Source organism: Gracilinanus agilis, chromosome 2 (assembly GCF_016433145.1).
Source record: "Gracilinanus agilis isolate LMUSP501 chromosome 2, AgileGrace, whole genome shotgun sequence".
NCBI classification, from domain to species: domain Eukaryota; kingdom Metazoa; phylum Chordata; class Mammalia; order Didelphimorphia; family Didelphidae; genus Gracilinanus; species Gracilinanus agilis.
Window position 1 is genome coordinate 467,956,244 of NC_058131.1, and position 19,792 is coordinate 467,976,035.

Sequence of the window (19,792 nt, forward strand, 5' to 3'; positions counted from 1 at the left end):
CTCTACAACTAATAGTGACTTTTAAAAGTAAATAAATATGTTGTGGTACATTTGACAGGATAAGTCAAAGAAATGCTATTTGCTTATATGACAATTTTTTCTATACTTATTATGTTCTTCCTTGCTCATTGCTCATTGATTTCTTTTTCTGGCATAGCTGAATTTCTTTTTGATTTTTGAGCCTAGGCAGATATATTTAGCTTTTGGGCCCTCTATTTAATTGAGCTTCCACAATTATTAAAATTAGTTCAATAATATAAAAGGTAATAGTGTCAGTTTTTTCAATAGCCTAATGTCTTCCTATTTGAAGATTAAATAGGTCTTGATATTGGTGTCATTAAAAATGCCACATTCTTTGTATTGTAAAGACATTAGAAAAACCCAGATAGCAAGATTTGTACTGATGATTTGTTTAATAAGTGTTTTATTATTGTCATTAAATTAAATTCAGTTAAATAATTTACCACACTAATATTAGTTTATCTATCATTCCAACTGTGTAGGGAAGATTAATTTGTCATACAGCAATGGAATGGTGTCACTTATACTGCATATGGAGAGGAAAAAAATTTTTATCTCATATATATTTTGTTCTACACTTATGTAATCATTCAGTGGCAGAGTGAGACAAGGGAGAAATAGGTTGGAGGCAAAGAGTAGAACCCTCTGTAGCTGTTAAAGGATGACTGTTACATATTTGCATGAGTTTTATTCTTACACAGACTAAAAAAGATGGCAGAATGTCTTCCATTTTGCAAGGCATATAAGTAACTCAGATAGAAAAAAAAAAGAATTCTATAAATTTTAGAGAGTAGAACCTTTAACTTTCATTTCCTGACAAACCATTCTTTTTTAAGAAGTTGATATAATATGCAAACAATAGTTGTATGTTTTTGTTTAACAAACACAGATTCTGAGTGTGGAGTAAAAGAAACAGAAAAAAATTTAAAAGATTCCACAGATACTCTACAAGTAAGTAACTTAATTATTTGGCTCGATTTCTTCAAATCTATTAAAAAACTTTAAACATTCATGAACTCTCAAATTAAGTTGGGAAAAAAATAACATAATTCAATTTTGAATATTTAGTTTAAATACATCAACTCTTGATTATATATGTGGAATAACTATAGTATTAATCATCCATTTATGATCTGGAAATTATTCCTAAACTACTGAGGTAGCTGCCCAGGTTGCTATGAATTCCGGGAGCTGTTGTTCTTAAGAGCAGAATTATATGGAAAAAGCTGTCAGTTGGCAGCTGGCCCCATTGAAGTCCCCTCTCCCTGGGTGCTAGAATGCCTCTTTTGGTTCAGAGTGATAGCACTACAAATACTGCAAATCCCCCTGGGTCTGAGATTGCTGCCCTGGGGTTATTTCTCTGAAGTTTTATCTACTTCTTTCTTCATACATAGTTCAGGAACTCTCTACTCAGGAATGCCACCTATGAATGTAAATCCTCTCATCAGTCTGCCCTAAAATCTTCAACCTGGAACTAGGTAGTGGATAACAAAGCTGCCACCTCTCTTCCATCATGATGTCCCAGTAGGGATCTTAGACTTCCTTTTGCCTTGGGGTGCAGTTTCTTCCTATTCTCTGGAGGGCTCTGTGGGGCTCCTGGCCAGATCCTATCCCCACTATCCATAGACCTCTCTATCTAGCTCCCTAGAGTGACCTAGCCTGGAAAAATGATTCATCGCAACTTTGTCTTGGATTTCCCCATCAGGATTTAGCCTGGTATAATTTCTAGATCTATATGGAATAGTTTGGGGGTTTGTTCATTGTGCTGTTTGTCTCAGCCTCACTAATGAGTTTACATTTACATTAGTAGTCTTACCTCTGTCTACCATATGGTGTTGATAAAAATCATATGTTTGCCAGTTGAGTTGGTTTGGGGGTTCTTTTGTCCTCATTGTGAATTACTATAATTTGTTTCTTCATAAGGACTCAAAATATTTTCATGTAATTTCATCTATACTATAAAATTTATCTGATAGTTTTCTATGCATTGTGAATTGACAGGATGACCACACAGAACACCCAGGAAAATCAGAGGAGGATAATCATGACAAAACTGAAGGAAGCCCTGAAAAACTTACAAGCACTCCTGAAATGCCTCACTTTTTAAGAACTCCTGATTTTTTAAAAACACCTGAACGTGGGGAGAAATTAGAGTTTTCTAAAAGTCCTTCATCTGAACTGTAGGATTTTGTTTCCCATTATGTTTCATTATTTGTATTAAAGATATGCTTTAGTTTATAAGTATAATTAATATAAAAACAATACACCTTAGTTCCTATAGATATTTATATAAAAATTCCAAGAACTCAACAGAGGTGAATTGTTTTCTCTTTTATACTTAGGGAAAAAAAACAAATACAAACAAGTTATTGAATCAAGATCAAAGAGAAAGACAGTATTAGAATTAAGAAGTTATGTTTTTCTAGCTACTGATTTAACATGTTTAGCATTGCATTCGCTCACTATTATATCTAATTATCCTGAAGAAACAACTGTGAACAGAGAGCTGACTTTGAAGCCATGAAGACTTGGATTCAAATTCTGCCTCAGACATGGCCTGGCTATGGGACCCTGGGCAAGTCACTGAACCTCTCAGTGCCTTGGGAAACATTTTTGGATTATAATTTGCCCCTAAAGTGATGATTGCTTTAATAGAGGAATATCCTCATCTGAGACTTCCTTATATCAAAGGAGACTAATCATAGTCTTTATGCTATTATAGATTAGTGATTTCATACAGAATAAACAAAAGATGCTATCACATGCATTATTGTTTAGCCCACTGAGGAATCTCACACCCAGCTGCTTTGTTCTATGTTATAGAACATGAAACTACAGTTGCAATTTAACAGACGCCCCACTGAAAATACCTAGTAATGAATTTCTCTGAATTTAGCTAGGCTAATCTGGATGAAAGATCCCTCTGTGTCATGACTATACATGCCATATATCTTTTTTCATGAAGCCTTTCCAATTTGGTGGGAGCTGTCAGAATATTCTCTTAAGTTGGCATAAGCTTTTGAAAACCAGGATGACCATCACGATAAGGCACCAGAGTAGAACTTTAGTGGAGGAAACTATGACTCTAATCATTCTAAAACATGATTTTTGTTATATTCTCTCTTGCTTAAGAATCTACATGTCAATTGAACAGAACTTTTTTGACTGATTTTCAAGGCCCTCAGTGATAGAGCCTACCCAAAGTAAACTGCCTTATTTTTCATCACTCCATAACACATTATTTGCTCTGATTACCCATACACTTGGGGGACATGTGATACTAGGGATTCCTTCATGTATGGAATAGGCTAAATGACAACAATATTCTCTCTCTATTCTCAAATTCACTCATTCTATATTTAATCTCCTCAATATTTTCCCTTTATACCATGTTGTTTTTTTGCTTACTATGTATTTATTTATGTTGCTCCCATAGCCTGGTATGTTCTTCCTACTTTCTTTCCTATTTATTTAAATTTTATTCATCCTTGGAGGCCCAGATCAAGACCTATTTGCTCATACTCTCACTGATCTTTCCCTTCTCTTAACTCTTGCATATACTTTATGTACCACATTACTCATTGCATTCTACTGTTATTTTCTAATTTTCTTATTGGTTTTATTCTTGTAGTCAATTTACTGTAACTAAGACTGTGTTCTGTGTTTCCCAGGTACTTAGAGTAGTGCTAGGCACATAAGCACTCAATAAATGTTTTCTGATTAACTAATCAGAAAGTTTTTCTAATGGTTTATTCACAATTAAATAAAAGATAAGTATGTCCAGAAATGTTTGAGATAAATCTCTTACTTTAAAACTTGTTTATAAGACTATTACAGTAACTTCTCTGTTTATATAATAGGCTCAGAAATATAGGGCTTGAAGGCAAATCACAAAAGACACCACCTGGATTTTCTTTTCTTATGGGCTCTTCTGTATCACCTGGATTTAATTTATTTGAGTCTTCTGAATTTGGAAATGAAAACTTACCAGATCAGGTAATATCAGAAACTAATATTTTGTTTTTTAAATTATATGTTGTCTCAGTTGATGGATACCCTTTTTGTTTCCAGATTTTTAACTAACACAAAAAGTGCTACTACTTAAAGCCCTAAAGGGCTTTAAAAGAATGTATGTCCTTTGAACCAGCAATACCACTACTAGGTTTGCATCCCAAAGAGATTTAAAAAGTGGGACAGGTTCTGTTTATACAAATATATTTATAGTTGCACTTTTTGTGGTGGCAAAAATTGGAAAATGGAGAGGGGAGTGTCCCTCAATTGGGGAATGGCCGAACAAATTGTGGTATATGATGGTGATGGAATACTATTGTGCTATAAAGAATGATGAGCTGCTTGATTTCTATAAGTACTGGAAAGGCCTACATGAACTGATGCAGAGTGAAATAAGCAGAACCAGGAGAACATTATATACAATAACTGAAACATTGTGGGATGATCAAATGTGCTGGACTTTGCTACTAAAAGCAGTGTAGTGATCCAGGACAATGCTGAGGGATGTATGAAAAAGAATGCCATCCACATCTAGAGAAAGAACTTTGGGAATAGAAATTCAGAAGAAAACATGATTTATCACTTGTTTATATGGATATATGATTTAGAGTTTGGGTTGTAAAAGATTGCTCTTTTACAAAAATGAATAATATAGAAATAGGGTTTGAGTGATAATATATGTATAACCTAGCGAAATTTCTTGTCAACTCTGGGAGGGGGAGCAAGGAGGGTAGGGAGACAACAAGAATCATGTAACCATGGGAAAACATTTTTTAAAAAGTGCTGCTACAGATATTTATTTTTATATGTAAGATCTTTCATTATGTCTTTGACTTCTTTGGAATGTGTATTTGTCAATCATGTTATCACTTGGTCAAAGCATATATATATATATAAAGAGAGAGACAGAGACAGAGAGATAGAGACGAGTAACTTTTCTAGTCTAATTCCAAATTGCTTTTCCAGAATACATAGTGTGGACCAATTTATAGTTCCACTTATCTTTCCACAATTCTCTAAAACTTACCCTTTGTTCTAGTTTTCAGTCTATATTGTGTGAAATTTCAGTAATTTTTGTTTACCTTTCTATTGTTATTAGTGATTTAGAAAATTCTTCCATATGGTTATTGATAGTTTGCATTTTTCTTTCAAAAACTGCCTGTACATATATTTTGACTCCTTATCTCTCAGAAAATAGTTTAGCAGAATATTTTACTTAGATTGATCACTTATTTTATTATTCAGAGTGTTTTGCTCTTAATTAATTTTAGATGTTCAGAAAACAAATCCACTCTTAAAATTTTGTTATCATACAGAATATTCAAATAAATAAAAGGTCTGGAAACAATTCTAAAGAGAGAGTTCCAAAAATATTTTGAGTAGTGGCATTATCATTTAAAAATTTTGTGGCTTTTTTCCATCTTGCTTCACAGTTAAAGTTTTTTAAATTTTGCAAGTATTTACCACTCACTTAATTCTCCCAATTTTGAAATTATATATGTACATATATGTATATATAAATTCAACTTTATTGAATTACATATAGGACAAAAGCCTTGTAAACTGCTTCTAGATTCTAATTTTATTGTGTATCATTCTATTTTAAGTACTAGATCTAAAAGCATTCCTTCAGAATAGTAGAAATGAATATAATTGTAGTTATTACTTTGCTAGCATTTGTTATTACTGAACTTATTATAGAATACTTAACATTTTTAATAGGATCAACATAAAAATGAGTGTGCATCATGTTACCTCTGAAGTACAGTTTTAAGACCAATTAATTATTGTGGATTTTTTACTCCTTACCTAATCCTTATAAGGATTAAGTCCAATGTGAAAACCACAAAGGGCTGCATTATACTTGTACTTAGTTTCAAACATGTATTTTATAATTATTTTATGTTGCTCTTACAAGTTAAATTTAATGGAAATTATTTTTCAGTTTGATGAAAATTATTCTTCAGGAAATTTAAATCCTGTTTCCTCACAAAAAGATATTGGTAAGTATTTTATTAAATATAACAGCCTTGACTCAAGGCTTGACTGTGTTATCCATTAAAATTCATTAGCTAATCCCTAGAAATACAGAAACAAAAGTAAAATAGTTCTTGCTTTTGAGAGGCTAACAGCCTACTGACAGGGATACAACATGTAAATGAATATAATACAAAGCAAATTGAGGAGAAGAGCAATAACTACGGCCTTCGGAAAGACTTCATGAAGGAGGTGACCATCTGAGTGAATCTTTGAAGGAAGGCAATATCCCAGAGGCAAGAGTTGTAGTTTTGAGTTCTTGAAAATCTAGTTTGGCTAGAACATAGTCTGTGAAGGGGAGTAGGAAGAAATAAGGTAGGAAAGGGAGGCAAGAGCCAGGTGATAAAAGGGACTGAATGGTAGGCTGAGCAATTTGTACTTTATCCTAGAGACATTGGGGAGCTTCTTAAGGGTTTTTAAACAGGGGAGTAACATAGGCAGGCCTGAGTTTTAGAAAGATAATTTGGACAACTGTATGAAAAATAAGAGATTAGAAGGAGAGAGAATGATAAAAAAAATAGCAAATAATCATAGCTGACATTTTAAATTTTTTTTTAATTTTTTTTTATTTTAAACCTTTAACTTCTGTGTATTGACTTATAGGTGGAAGAGTGGTAAGGGTAGGCAATGGGGGTCAAGTGACTTGCCCAGGGTCACACAGCCGGGAAGTGTCTGAGGCCGGATTTGAACCTAGGACCTCCTGTCTCTAGGCCTGGCTCTCAATCCACTGAGCTACCCAGCTGCCCCGACATTTTTAAAATTAAAAAAAAAAAAACAACTATCTAGCATAGTGGAGAAGTAATTTCTGAGTTGAAAAGATCTGGGTTCAGAAAACTTCCATCCCTGACACATACTGGCTCTGTGACCTTGTGCAAGTCACTGACCCTGTTAGCACTTCTGACAACTTTCTAAGGCAGTAAAGAGTAAGCTTAGCAAGCTGTCTAAGCACTTACAATGTGCTTAGCTGTATTGCTAACAATGAAATCACATTTGAATTAATATGATAACCCTTTAAATTTTGTAAAATGCTTTACATGTTGTCTCATTGGATAAATGAAAACAAATTAAGAAGCTACTTCAAAAATCTAGGTAAGAAGTGATGAAATTAGAGTCTATGTCTAGAGAGATGGAGACTGATACAAGAAATATTAAGGTAGGACTTGATAAGATTTGTCTACTGATTAGATGTGAGTGTTTAAGGAGAAAGAAGAGTTAATCTTAACTAAAGTTTTAAAGTTTTAAACCTGGGATTTGAAGGGTGGTGGTGATCTTACTGAAAAGTTTTGAGAAGTTAGCTTACAGGAGGAGATAATGAATACTGAGCTTTGAATGCTTATAGGAAATCCAGGTGTAGATACCACTAAGAAACTAGCAATGTAGAATTAGAGTTCAGGAAGAGGATTGGGGTTGGAGATATATATGTGTGTGTGTGTGTGTGTGTGTGTGTGTGTGTGTGTGTGTGTGTGTGNTGTGTGTGTGTGTGTGTGTGTGTGTGTGTGTGTGTGTGTGTGTGTGTGTGTGTGTGGAGATGAACAGAGGGAACATTCCAGGTATGGAGGGCAACCAGTGAAAATACTTAGAGTAAGAGATGAAATGTCTTTTCCGAGGAACAGCAAAGAGGTCAAAGACATTGGATCACAGAGTGTGGAGGGGATGGTGTAAAGTATAAGGAGATTTGATAGAAGAAAGTAGAGCAGGATATGAAGAATTTTGAACCGAAGATTTTATATTTGATCCTGAAAGTAATTGGAAGCTGCTATAGTTTATGAAGCAGAGGGGTAACATGATCAGACTTTCATTTTAGGAAGATCACTTTGACAGTTGAGTGAAAATTAGACTGTAATGGGGAAAAATTTGTGGCAGGTAGAACAACCAGCAGACTATTATAGTGCAGGTGTGAGTGATGAGGGTCTGTACCACAGTAGCAGTATCATAGGAGGGAATGGAAATGTGTGTAAGAGATATCATAAAGGTAACATCAATAGACCTTGGCAGCAGATTGAATATGGGGAATGAGAGGGCATGAGGAGTCAAGGATGACACTTCGGTTGCAAGTCTGGGTGACCAGAAGGATGATGGTGCCCTCAAAAGTAGTAACAGGAAAGTTTAGGAAGTTTAGTAACAAGGAAAGATTCAAGGGAGGGAGGAATGATAATGAGTACAGTTCTGAACATGATTGTAAGGTGTCTATAGAACACCTATTTCAAAATGTGTAATAGGTGGCTCAAGATGGGAAACTGGAGGTCAACAGAGAAACTGGGGCTGGATACATAAATTTGAGAAATATTAGCGTAGAAATAGTAATTGAATCCATGGGAACCAATGAGATTAGCAAGTAAAATAGTATAGAGGGAGAACAGAATGCCCAGGGTGAAACCCTAAGATATTTACTAGCTATGGGACCTTGGACAAATCAACCTCTGTTTGCCTCAGTTTTCTCAAGTGTAAAATGGGGATGATAATGGCACCTACCACACAGAGTTGCTCTGAAAAGCAAATGAGATACTATTTTTAAAACACTTAGCACTGTGTCTGGCAGTATTTAAATGCTTATTCCTTCCCCTTTACTCCAAGTGGAACATTCATTGTTAGCAGAAATTGAGGAGTGATCAGGTAGTTAGAAGAACCATGAGAAAGTAGTATACCAAAAACCTAGAGAAAAGAAAGTATCAAGAAGTATGTGTGATTAACAGTACCAAAGCCTGGTCATGAAGGATGAAGGCTAAGAAAAGGCCATTAAATTTGACAATTATAAGATTGTTAATAAGTTTGACATAAGAAGTTTTGGTTGAATGAAATAGAAGCCAGAATTTAGAGAATTAAGAAGAGTTGAGGTACCTACTTTAGCAAGTCTTCTAAAGAAGGTTAGCCTCAAAAGGCAGGAGAGGTATGAAACTACAATTAAGTAGGATGGAAAGTACAAATGATGATTTTTTTGAGGATAGGGGAGATGTGGACATGTTTGTAGATAGTAGGAAAGCAGCTAGTAGATAGGGAGAGGTTGAAGATAAGTGAATGAGTTGGTATGATGGTGGGAGCAATCTGCTGGAGCAGACAGGTTGAAAAGGGATCACTTGTACATATATAGGGGTTTGCTTCAACAAAGAGAAAGGGTAAGGAAAGGGTGAGGAGGAAACAGGCATCTGAGTGAAATGAAATGGAGAAGAGGGAACTCTCAGTGAATATCCTTGATTTTTTTCAGTAAACTACAAGGTAGGGTTCTTAGCTGAGATGGTAGAGGGAGGGGAAGCCTTGAGAAATATGAGGAGAGATGAAAGGTTTGGAAGAGCTGCTTATGAGTGATGAAAGTAGGAAGGAAAATGGTTAAGAGAAGGGGCTAATAAAAAAGAGGGCAAATTGGGAGATGTGGAGGTCAGAAACTAAACATGGGTAAATAGGATGGAAAGTAATATCCAGTAATCATAATGGTGCAAAATTTTTTAATAAAATCTAATAAAGGCCTCACTTCTCAAATACATAGAGAAATAAGTTGAATGTATAAGAATCCAAGTTGATTGTATATCCCCAATTAATAAATGATCAAAGTATATGAATAGGCAATTCTCAGATGAAGTAATTAAAGCTCTAGAATCATGCAAAAAATACTCTAAATCACTATTAATTAGGAAAATACAAATTAAAATAACTCTGAGGTACCACCCCATGCCTATCAGATTAGCTATTATGACAGAAATGGAAAATGACAAAACTTGAAGGGGTATAGAAAAGCTGGGACATGAATGCATTGAAGGGGGAGTTGACTGATTTAGTCATTCAGGAGAGCAAATTGGACCTATGTCCAAAGGGCTATAAACAGTACATAACATTTGACCCAGCAATACCATTGCTAGGTTGTATCCCAAAGAGATTTTTAAAAAAAGGAAGGATCTATTTGCCCTAAAGTATTTAAAGCAGCTTTTTTAGGGGAGCAAAGATGTGGAAAGTTAGAGGATACCCATCAATTGGTGAATGGCTGAGTAAGCTATAGTATATGATAAAATGGAATTCCATTATGCTACAAGAATTGACAAGCAGGAGGAACTCTGAAAGACTTGGAAAGACTTACATGAACTGAAGCAGAATGAAATAAGAATCAGGAGAACATCATACAGGAATTCTTTACAGTGAACAAGTGTGAATAATGGCTGTTCTCAGCAATACATTAATCTAATAATCTAAAAATGCCATGTGCTTTAAAAGAAAATGAACTAAATCTGAATCTAGACCAAAGCAAACTTTTTTCACTTAAATTTTTTTTCTATTTGAGTTTCCTTCCACAAAAGAATTAGTAAGGAAAAAAATTAAATGATTACATATGTAAAATCTATATGAGATTGCTTTCCATCTCAAGGGTAGGTGGGGGGGTAGAGAGAGAATTCAGAAAATATTCTTTGAAAAATGTTGGAAACTTTTTACATGCTATTGGGGGAAAATTAAATAAAAAAACAATCAGAGAAGAATAAAGCAATTTCTAAGCATCTGTGAAGGCCAAGCTGAGGTTAGATTACATAGGTTTGTTATGAGCCTAGTTGTCATGGTTGTATGACTTTCTCCGTTGGCATTCTGAGATACACAAGTGGAAATGGAGAAGGCAGATACTGTGAATAAATCTGGGGTACTGATAAGGTGTGAATGGAAGAGACAAGAAGAAAGGGAATAAAGGGTAGAGAATGTGCTGTATAGTTAAATTGGTTAACTCTTGGCTCAAGACTGAAGGGAGAGAAGTAAAGTGAGATCATTAAAGATGGACTGAAAGAACATGGAGGCATGAAGTTCTTTGGAGGCCATGCCAAAGATCAAGGAAGATCAGGAAATTATGATCAGAGATGAAAATTTCAGAGTTCAAAATCATGATGGTAGTTTGAGATTTTGATGTGTGGAACAGAGGAACAAGAAATAGAATCATAGAAGTCAAGCTGAAGAAACCAAATAATCAATGCTTAATGCCCTCATTTTTACATTGGTGAAATTGAGGCTCAGAGAGGTTAAATGACTTGTCCAATATCACACAGGCAGAAGAGGAGGGATTTGAAACCAGAGCTTCTGACTCTAGAGCCAGACTTCTTTCTAGTGTACATAAGAGTTTACATAAGAGATGGCCACTTTTCAGAATCTTGCCTTTATGATCCAGCGTCTTAACTATTCCTCTCAATTTCAAGTCATTCAAAATTTGATAAGTATGTTGCTTATGCTTTTATTCAATTCTTTTCTAAAAATATTAAACAGCACAGGGCCAAAAATAGATCCCTTGGACACTTTGTTGGAGGCTTCCTACCAAGCAGATGTTGTTTTTCAGTCTTTTCAGTCATGTCTGACTCTTCATGACTCAGTGGGATTTTCTTGGTAAAGATTCTGGAGGGGTTTGCCATTTACTTCTTCAGTTCATTTTACAGATGAAGAAACCAAGACAAACAGGGTTAAGTCACTTGCCCAGTGTTACACAGCTAATAAGTGAAGCTACATTTGAACTCGGGAAGATGCATCTTCCTGACTTCAAGCCAAGCACTCTATCCACTTTGCCACCTGGCTGCCAAGTTGAAGTTGAATAATTAATGGCCAATCCTTGAGTAGCTTGTTCAACTAGTTTTACTATCATCTGTCCATTTTAAAGTATTTAATCGGTTGCTTTGCTAAAATCTAGGTAAATAGCATTCCCTAAATATACCAGTTCTCCGCAAAAAAGAAAATAAAGCTATTCTGGCATGACCTATTCTTGATTAAGCTATTCTAGGTCTGACATTGCCATTTACTTTTCTAGATATTCACTAACCATCTCTTAAAACTGTTTATTCTATAATTTCTCAGCAATTAAACTTTCAAATATTAGGGATCAGCATTCACAGTTGCCATTTTTTCATACTTGAGAATATTGTTCATCTATGCCAGATGCCTTGAATTCATCAAAAGCAAATAGCTGCTCTATTCCTGTCTCATTACCTAGCTTATATATTAATTCCCTGTTAGCACATTTTTAAATTCTGTAATTTCTGGTCTAAAAGTCATTGTTAGCAAAAAAATAAGCAAAATAACAATTGAGTAGCCGACTCTCCATTGTCAGTAATCATTGCTTCATGAACTCCAATCAGTGGTTCTATTCCTGTTTAATCCACCTCTTTGCCACAATATAGCCAATGTGAAACAAAACAAAAACTTATTTTTTTAAACTTAGCATTCTTAACCTACCTCTACTCATTCTAAACTTTAGCATTCTTGACATTACTTTTATGGGACCATGCCACAATTTTGTATTTCCTCTATCTGTCTATATATCTTTCTTCTATGTAGCTTTATAATCTAAGTTGACTGGTAAAGGGCTTGTAAAATCCACACCATTTTTTTCAGATAATGCCCATGTTTTTATTTCTATGTGTCTTCAGAATATAATTTTTGAGAATTTGCAATTATTCCTGGCCTGACTGCCCCTCTGGAATTTTAGTCCATGGAATCCCAGAAAACTGTCCTTTCAACCCTTTGAAATTTGTGCTCCTAAAATCTAGGGTGCACATCAGAACATACCCGACTTCTCCTTTTCTATTACAAACTCCAGGAGAGAATTAGCAATTCTCTCAAAGTTCCCATTATTTCTGACCCTGCAGCCTGTTCCTTCATGTTTGTGGAATCCATAATAGAATTTCCCTTTGTTGTTTCCTTCATCTACCTCACCCCAATCCTTTTCTTCTCTTTTAGAATCAATATTGTTTATTAGTTCCAACATCAAAGAGTGGTAAGGGCTAGGCAATGGGATTTAATTGATTGTCTCGGGTCATACAGCTAGGAAATGTCTTGAAGACAGATTTGAACACAGGACCTCTTGTCTCCAGACCTGGCTAACAATTCACTAAGCTATTCTCTGTTCCTTCATCTCTTGAAAGGTGAAATTTTAATTTTGTTAAGTCACAAAGCTATATGCATTTCCTACTCTTGACAGAGAACTTCTGTTGTTGTTTTGATAATTGAAGTCCATTATGATTACAGTATCTAGTCTTTTTGATTATAGACTTGTGATCTCTTTCCTAAACTCCTCATTTATTACCTCTTTCTGACCAAATGGTATGTAGTATACAATGATAACAGAGTTTCTTGTTTTCCCTCCATTGATCTTCTCTAAAATACTTTCTACTATGCTAATCCACTCTTGTTCCTGGATTTTCTCATATGAATATAACCTTCTTAATATATAATGCTACCTAGCCCACCTCTCTTGCCTATCCAGTTTCTTTTAAATAAAATTTTCCCCTCAAGAACCATATTGCAGTCATAGGTTTCATAGCCTCAAGTTTCAGTGATAACCCATTTGTCAAATTTTCTTTCTTGTATTAAGATCTCTAGTTCTTGCTTGTTGACCAAACTTTAGGTATTCATGCATAAATGTTTGAAGCCATAGGAATTACTACTAATTCCTTCATTGTACTTTTCTCCTTTGATTTTTGTGGGTTTCTCAGTTACTATTCTTCCTTTTATTATTTCCTTTTTATTATTCCTTTTATTGTTATGTTATTATTGCATGTAGTTTTCTTTTTCCTTTATCTTTTTTATTTTAAAGATTTTAAAAATTAGATTTATTGACAGTTTCATTGAGATAAGGAACAACTGGATGAGAATACTCCTTTGGACAATATAGCACCTTCTCTGAAAATTAAGTTTCACTTTTCACTTGCCTAGGGTCACACAAAGTAACATATTTCAGAGGTGAGACAGATTTACAAAGACACCAGCAAAATACATTCTTATGAATATTATAAGCACTCCATCCATAAACACAACCTGTCACTATGCCCTTCAGTTTCTTTTCCTAAACTTTGTAATTAATCTTCATCAATACTTTTTAGTTTTTTCTGCATTGTAATTTATGCCTGTGTAAATAAAAAGTGAGTAGTAATTTTTTGGACAGATTTTAGGACAATCTGTTATGTCTTGAATACATACCCCAGGAAGAGAGATAGGCTACTTCTCTATTTTTATTATTAGGTCAACAAATAATTGCATAGTACTTCTGAGTCAATAACCAACATTTCTTCTCTCATTTGGCAGTTTCTGAGTCTGTACTTTACCATTCCTTTGAATAGAAGCAGCTTTGTCCTCTCCAGAGTATCTAACACATCTATCTTCTAGCAGAGCCCCAAATTTGTTTTTTGGCTCCAAGTATACGTTCATCCTTTTTATTCCTTTCCTCCTATGTAATGTTTTCTTTTATCCAATTCAGATTATTTTCACTCACTGAAACCTACTTCCTTTTTTAAAAAAATGGAACACCTTATTGAACCTGTTAACATAGAGTATAGAGTGGTATTCCTAAAATTCCTTTGCCTTTTCTTCTAGGAGGGAGACGAGTCTATACTTAAAACACACACACACACACACACACACACACACACACACACATTCACACACACGGATCTTAGTTATAGAGGAAAAATAAACAACCTACAGTCAATACAAGTCAGAGCAAACTTTTCTCAGTCTCTCAACCCATTTTTTTTTGGTGGGTTTTTGTACACATTCATGTGGATACACACACACACCCTCACACCCTCCTAAGTACCTTATTAATCCCTTTCTCACCTCTGAGTTTCTTGACATAGATACCCAGTTTCTTTTCCTAGCTCTCATTAGCTCTTGATGTTTCACCAGTTTGTTTTGCTTATCAATTTATTTTTTTAAAATTAACCCTATCTTGCTAATTAACTTTTATTTTTCCATCTTCTTGAGTTCTTATCTTCAGGTGCTTATTCCTTTACCATTTTTTTCTTTTAAATTTAGTCTCCCTTTTTGTACTTCAACTTTCAGAATATATAATTCCATTCTTTTCTATGGTTTAAGGTGGTTAAAGAATAGTATTGTGTTATTTGAATTTCCATTCATCTGTAGTTGAGAGTCTATCTCTTGATCACTTGCAGAATATTTGGGGGATGGAATTGAAACAAAGGGTTTTAGTTTTTGCTTCCCCAGAAGTGATGTCTGAATTCTTTCAACTGGTAATTTGTTTCATTTATTTAGAATTTCTAAGAAGTTTGCTTATATTGTTTTCTGAATTATATTATTATGCTAATTTAAAATTTTTGGGGGGAGATCTATGATCCATTCTTGAGTTGTCTCTACATAGTTTGTCTAAAATATCAATGGCTTTTTTTCTGGTTAGAAATCAAATGTTATTTTTAACATTTTGGTTGTATTGAAATCATGTGTTCTTTAAGTTTATTGCTTTTAGTGTTTTGTGTCTTTTTTACAAGATTGCTCTTCACTTCAGTATTTTGTATTCCAACTCTCTTGTTCTCTTTTGCATCTTTAGAGAGACTTGCCATGATGATTCATGTTTTCCTATTCTGCTAATTATTTCTTCTGTGCAAGACATAAATTCTCATATTTGTTCCCTTCTAACATTTTTTAAATTTTAAATTTCCTTTTTGAGTCATTCTGGAAAATCTTGATTGTTTTCCATGCTCTCTTGGAGTATGAGTTTCTGTGTTTCATTAGGCCTTAGTTCAATTCATTATTTGGAGAAAGTTAAAATCTCTTATATATTTTAGTATTCATCTTTCCTTTTTAATTTTAGTTTTCTTTCTGTTGACTTCTCTGCTTATATTCTAGGTTTTTAACTGAATTTTTTTCCTCTTGAAATCTTTGTTGTTTTTAGCCCTTTTTTCTTTATTTTCTATCACTCACTTTATGACTCTTCCCCCTTTAATGGTGGATAAACTTCCCACCCAGAGTGGACCACACCACGGCCTTAAACTCCTAATATGTTGAAGAATTTAATTTTTACTGTCTATAGTCCCTGCCCCAAGTAGTTTCTAGGAAGACAAGACTGATCCCAGCTAGATTCCAATCCCCTTTCCTTCAGGACCAATATAACCAAATATGCTGCTTTCATGCCTCAGAGTTCCATCTGTCTTTTCATTCTTTGGATGATCCGAATCAGTATGTGCCACTTTTTTACAGATAACATTTTTACACTTTTTTACAAGGAGAACAGGTATGTGTTCCAAAGCAGCTTCTTACTTACTTTGGGGTTACTTATCTCAGTGTCATCCCAGGTTGATGTTTCTCACTAGAAGCCTGATTTAGATAGAAGCCTCCTATTTTCCCCTATTTCCTCATACAGGAGGGCAGATTGATATCTACTGCTTGTTAGAATGGAATGGGGAAGAAGGTATCAATTAAATATGCTGGCAAAATCTTGCTATAGAAGGGAAAGCTTTTACAAGCTTATGTATTGGTCAGTGTGCCCTACTGGAGAGGGGAGGCTTGTTGGGGAGAGGTGCTCAGAAAACACATTAAAGATCAACATCTTTTTGTACTTGGTGGGAAAATGACTTCATTTCTATTAAACAGAAGGAATTATTAGGAATTTATGGTCAAATGTATTTCATGTTTTATTAATAGTTTTCCATAATAATAGTTATTTAAAAAATTTTAATGTTTTCCTTTAAAACAATTTAAACAAATAAGAATCAAATAATCTTTAGAGTTTACTCTAAATCATTACCTTACATATTTTATAATTATTTCATCAGAATGCTAGTTTATTGCATTTTATATATTTTGTATGACTATTATACATTTCATATTTATTTTTCTCAGGAGGCTTATTTGGAAAATTGGAAGGAGAAGATACTTTTCCATTCCCATTTTCATCAGAAGCTTCTACTCAACCATTTGAAGACGGAAAAGATGATTTTACTTTTTCATTTTCATTTGAACAAGATCAACATTCATCACAGTCTTCCTCTTCAAAAGGTTTTCCATCTTCACAAAATACAAAACAGTTCACTTTTTTTTGAATACATAACTTTGCTACCAAAGAATTTATAGTATGATTTTATTTTACATTGTTATTAGAAAATATAAATATTGTCTATTTTCTTGCCTTTCAGTTGATATTATGCATTACTGATGTTTTATGAGATTATAGTGAGTTAAATTTGGGAAGTTTTTGCTATGAAATTTTATATTTATGGTATTGGTTAATTATTATTTATATTAAAGGTGATTCCATGGCTCTTATTAAGACTAGAATTACACTCACTTCAGCAGATATCAGTGAAAAGTATTGAGCTTGATTGGACCCATCACACTATGGAGCCATATTAGGTGTTTTAGAAGCAGCATAATTCTTTCAAGGCCACCTTGTACTTCTTAGTGCATCCTTGCACAGTGTTATTCAGTGTTGTCAGGCACTTAAGCATGAGTGAACTGGGGGCATATCTGCTTCTAAGTGCTGTCAAGTGGTACCTTAGTGTTATCCAAAAATGAATGTGTCTCCAATCATCTGACTTGTTACCAAGAAGAGATTTAAGTACAGAGAAAAGAGCTTATGTAATTTTTTCAGTAGAAAATGGAACAAGGAAGAATAATTATTTCAATATTATTTTTATATGAGATAGAATTAAATGAATTGGTACAAATTCAGGGAACTGTATGTATTACTGTGCTTGTAGTGATATTGTTCATATCTTATATTTACTATATTCTATATGGACACCTTGCAAAAATTAGATTACCTTTGTTAATTTACCAGACTGGTTGTTCTTTATGTTATATATTAAAATTTACAAATATTGGTTATGTATGGTTTAAATTGTAATACTTGGGACTATCACTTTTCATAAACATAATATATCATTTACACCTTTGGTTTGTGTGTAATTCTTTCAGAAATCATTAACTAAATCATATGAAAACTTATGGACCACTTAGCTAGTGATGGATAGCCTTTAAGAAAATGGGATGCTAGTAAAAGATATCAGAAATATGAATTTTGAAAAGTGAAAAATTCAGCCAATTAACTTACATTTCTTTCCAAGGTTGGGGCCTTATTTAGAATATTTTTGCATGATTACATGATTCATGATTTTTCCCACCCCTCTTCCCTCCCCATTGCCGAAGCTGACAAGCAGTTTCACTGGGTTATACATGTATCACTGTTCAAAACCTATTTCCATGTTATTCATATTTGCAATAGAGTGATCTTTTAACATCAAAACCTGAATCATATCCCCATCAAATCATATGATCGATCATATACTTTTCTTCTGCATTTCTATTCCCATAGTTCTTTCTCTGGATGTGGATAGCATTCTTTCTTGTAAATTCCTCTGGATTGTCTTGGGTCATTGCATTGCTGCTGGTAGAGAAGTCTATTACATTTGATTGTGCCACTATGTGTCAGTCTCTGTGTACAATGTTCTCCTGGTTCTGCTCCTTTTGTTCTGCATCAATCCCTGGAGGTCTTTCCAGTTCACATGGAATTCCTCCAGTTCATTATTCCTTTCAGCACAATAGTATTCCATCACCAGCATATACCACAATTTGTTCAGCCATTCCCCAATCAATGGACACCCCCTCATTTTCCAATTTTTTGCCACTGCTACTAGTAGTGATATGGCTGGATCAAAGGGCAGGCATTCTTTGCCTTTGAGCATAACCCCAAAATTGCCCTCCAGAATGGTTGGACCAATTCCCAACTCCATCAGCAGTATATTAGTGTCCCAATTTTGCCACATCCCTTCCAACATTTATTGCTTTCCTTTGCTGTCATATTGGCCAATCTGCTAGATGTGAGGTTGTTTTAATTTGCATTTCTCAAATCAAGAGGGATTTAGAATACTTTTTCATGTGCTTATTGCTAGTTTTGATTCCTTCATGTGAAAACTGCCTATTCACATCCCTTGAACATTTGTTGATTGCAGAATGGCTTACTTTTTTGTAAATTTGATTTAGTTCCTTATATATTTGGGAAACTAAGCCTTTGTCAGAATTTTGTTATAAAAAATGTGCTCCCAATTTGTTGCTTTCCTTCTAATTTTGGTTGCATTTGATTTATTTGTACAAAAACTTTTTGTTTGATATAATAGTCATTCATTTTACCTTTTGCAATGTTCTCTATCTCTTGCTTGGTCTTAAATTCCTCCCTTTCTCATAGATCTGGCAGGGAAACTAATCTATGTTCACCTAATTTATTTGTTTTCTCTCTTTATATTTAAGTCATTTACCTATTTTGAATTTATCTTGGTATAAAGTGTAAGATGTTGATCTAAACCTAATTTTTCCCATACTATTTTCCAATTTTCCCAGCAGTTTTTGTCAAATAGTGAGTTCTAGTCCCAAAAGCTGGGATCTTTGGGTTTATCAAACACCAGCTTGCTGAGGTCATTTACCCCATGTCTAATCCATTGATCTACCCCTTTGTCTCTTATCCAGTACCATATTGTTTTGATGACCACTGCTTTATAGCACAGTTTAAGATCTGGTACTGCTAGGCCCCCATCCTTCACTTTTTTTTTTCATTATTTCCCTTGATATTCTTGATTTCTTTTTCTTCCAGGTGAAGTTTGTTATAATTTTTTCTAATTCTATAAAAAAGTTTTTTGATAGTTTGATAGGTATGGTATTGAATAAGTAGATTAATTTGGGAAGGATTGTCATTTTTATTATATTAGCTCATCCTACCCATGAACAATTAATGTTTTTACAATTATTTACATCTAGTTTTAATCGTGTTGAGTGTTTTGTAGTTGTGTTCATATAATTCCTGTGTTTGTCTTGGCAGATTCCTAAATATTTAATATTGTCTAGGGTGATTTTAATTGGAGTTTCTCTTTCTAATTCCTGTTGCTGAGTTTTGTTGGAATATATAGAAATGCTGATGTTTTCTGTGGGTTTATCTCATACCTGCAACTTTGGTAAAGTTGTTAATTATTTACACTAGCTTTTTAGTTGATTT

General features: G+C 34.1%; 1 protein-coding gene across 1 annotated transcript in view; it reads left to right on the forward strand.

Moving 5' to 3' along the window:
• The window catches only part of C2H14orf39 (chromosome 2 C14orf39 homolog), a 44,450-nt gene extending 27,600 nt beyond the window's left edge, over positions 1 to 16,850 (forward strand). The window contains exons 13-17 of the mRNA XM_044662020.1: positions 911 to 972; positions 2,023 to 2,201; positions 3,882 to 4,017; positions 5,978 to 6,035; positions 16,651 to 16,850. Of these exons, the coding sequence (XP_044517955.1) occupies positions 911 to 972; positions 2,023 to 2,201; positions 3,882 to 4,017; positions 5,978 to 6,035; positions 16,651 to 16,850 (635 nt within the window). The remainder of the gene's footprint in view (positions 1 to 910; positions 973 to 2,022; positions 2,202 to 3,881; positions 4,018 to 5,977; positions 6,036 to 16,650) is intronic.
• Positions 16,851 to 19,792: the final 2,942 nt, after the last annotated feature.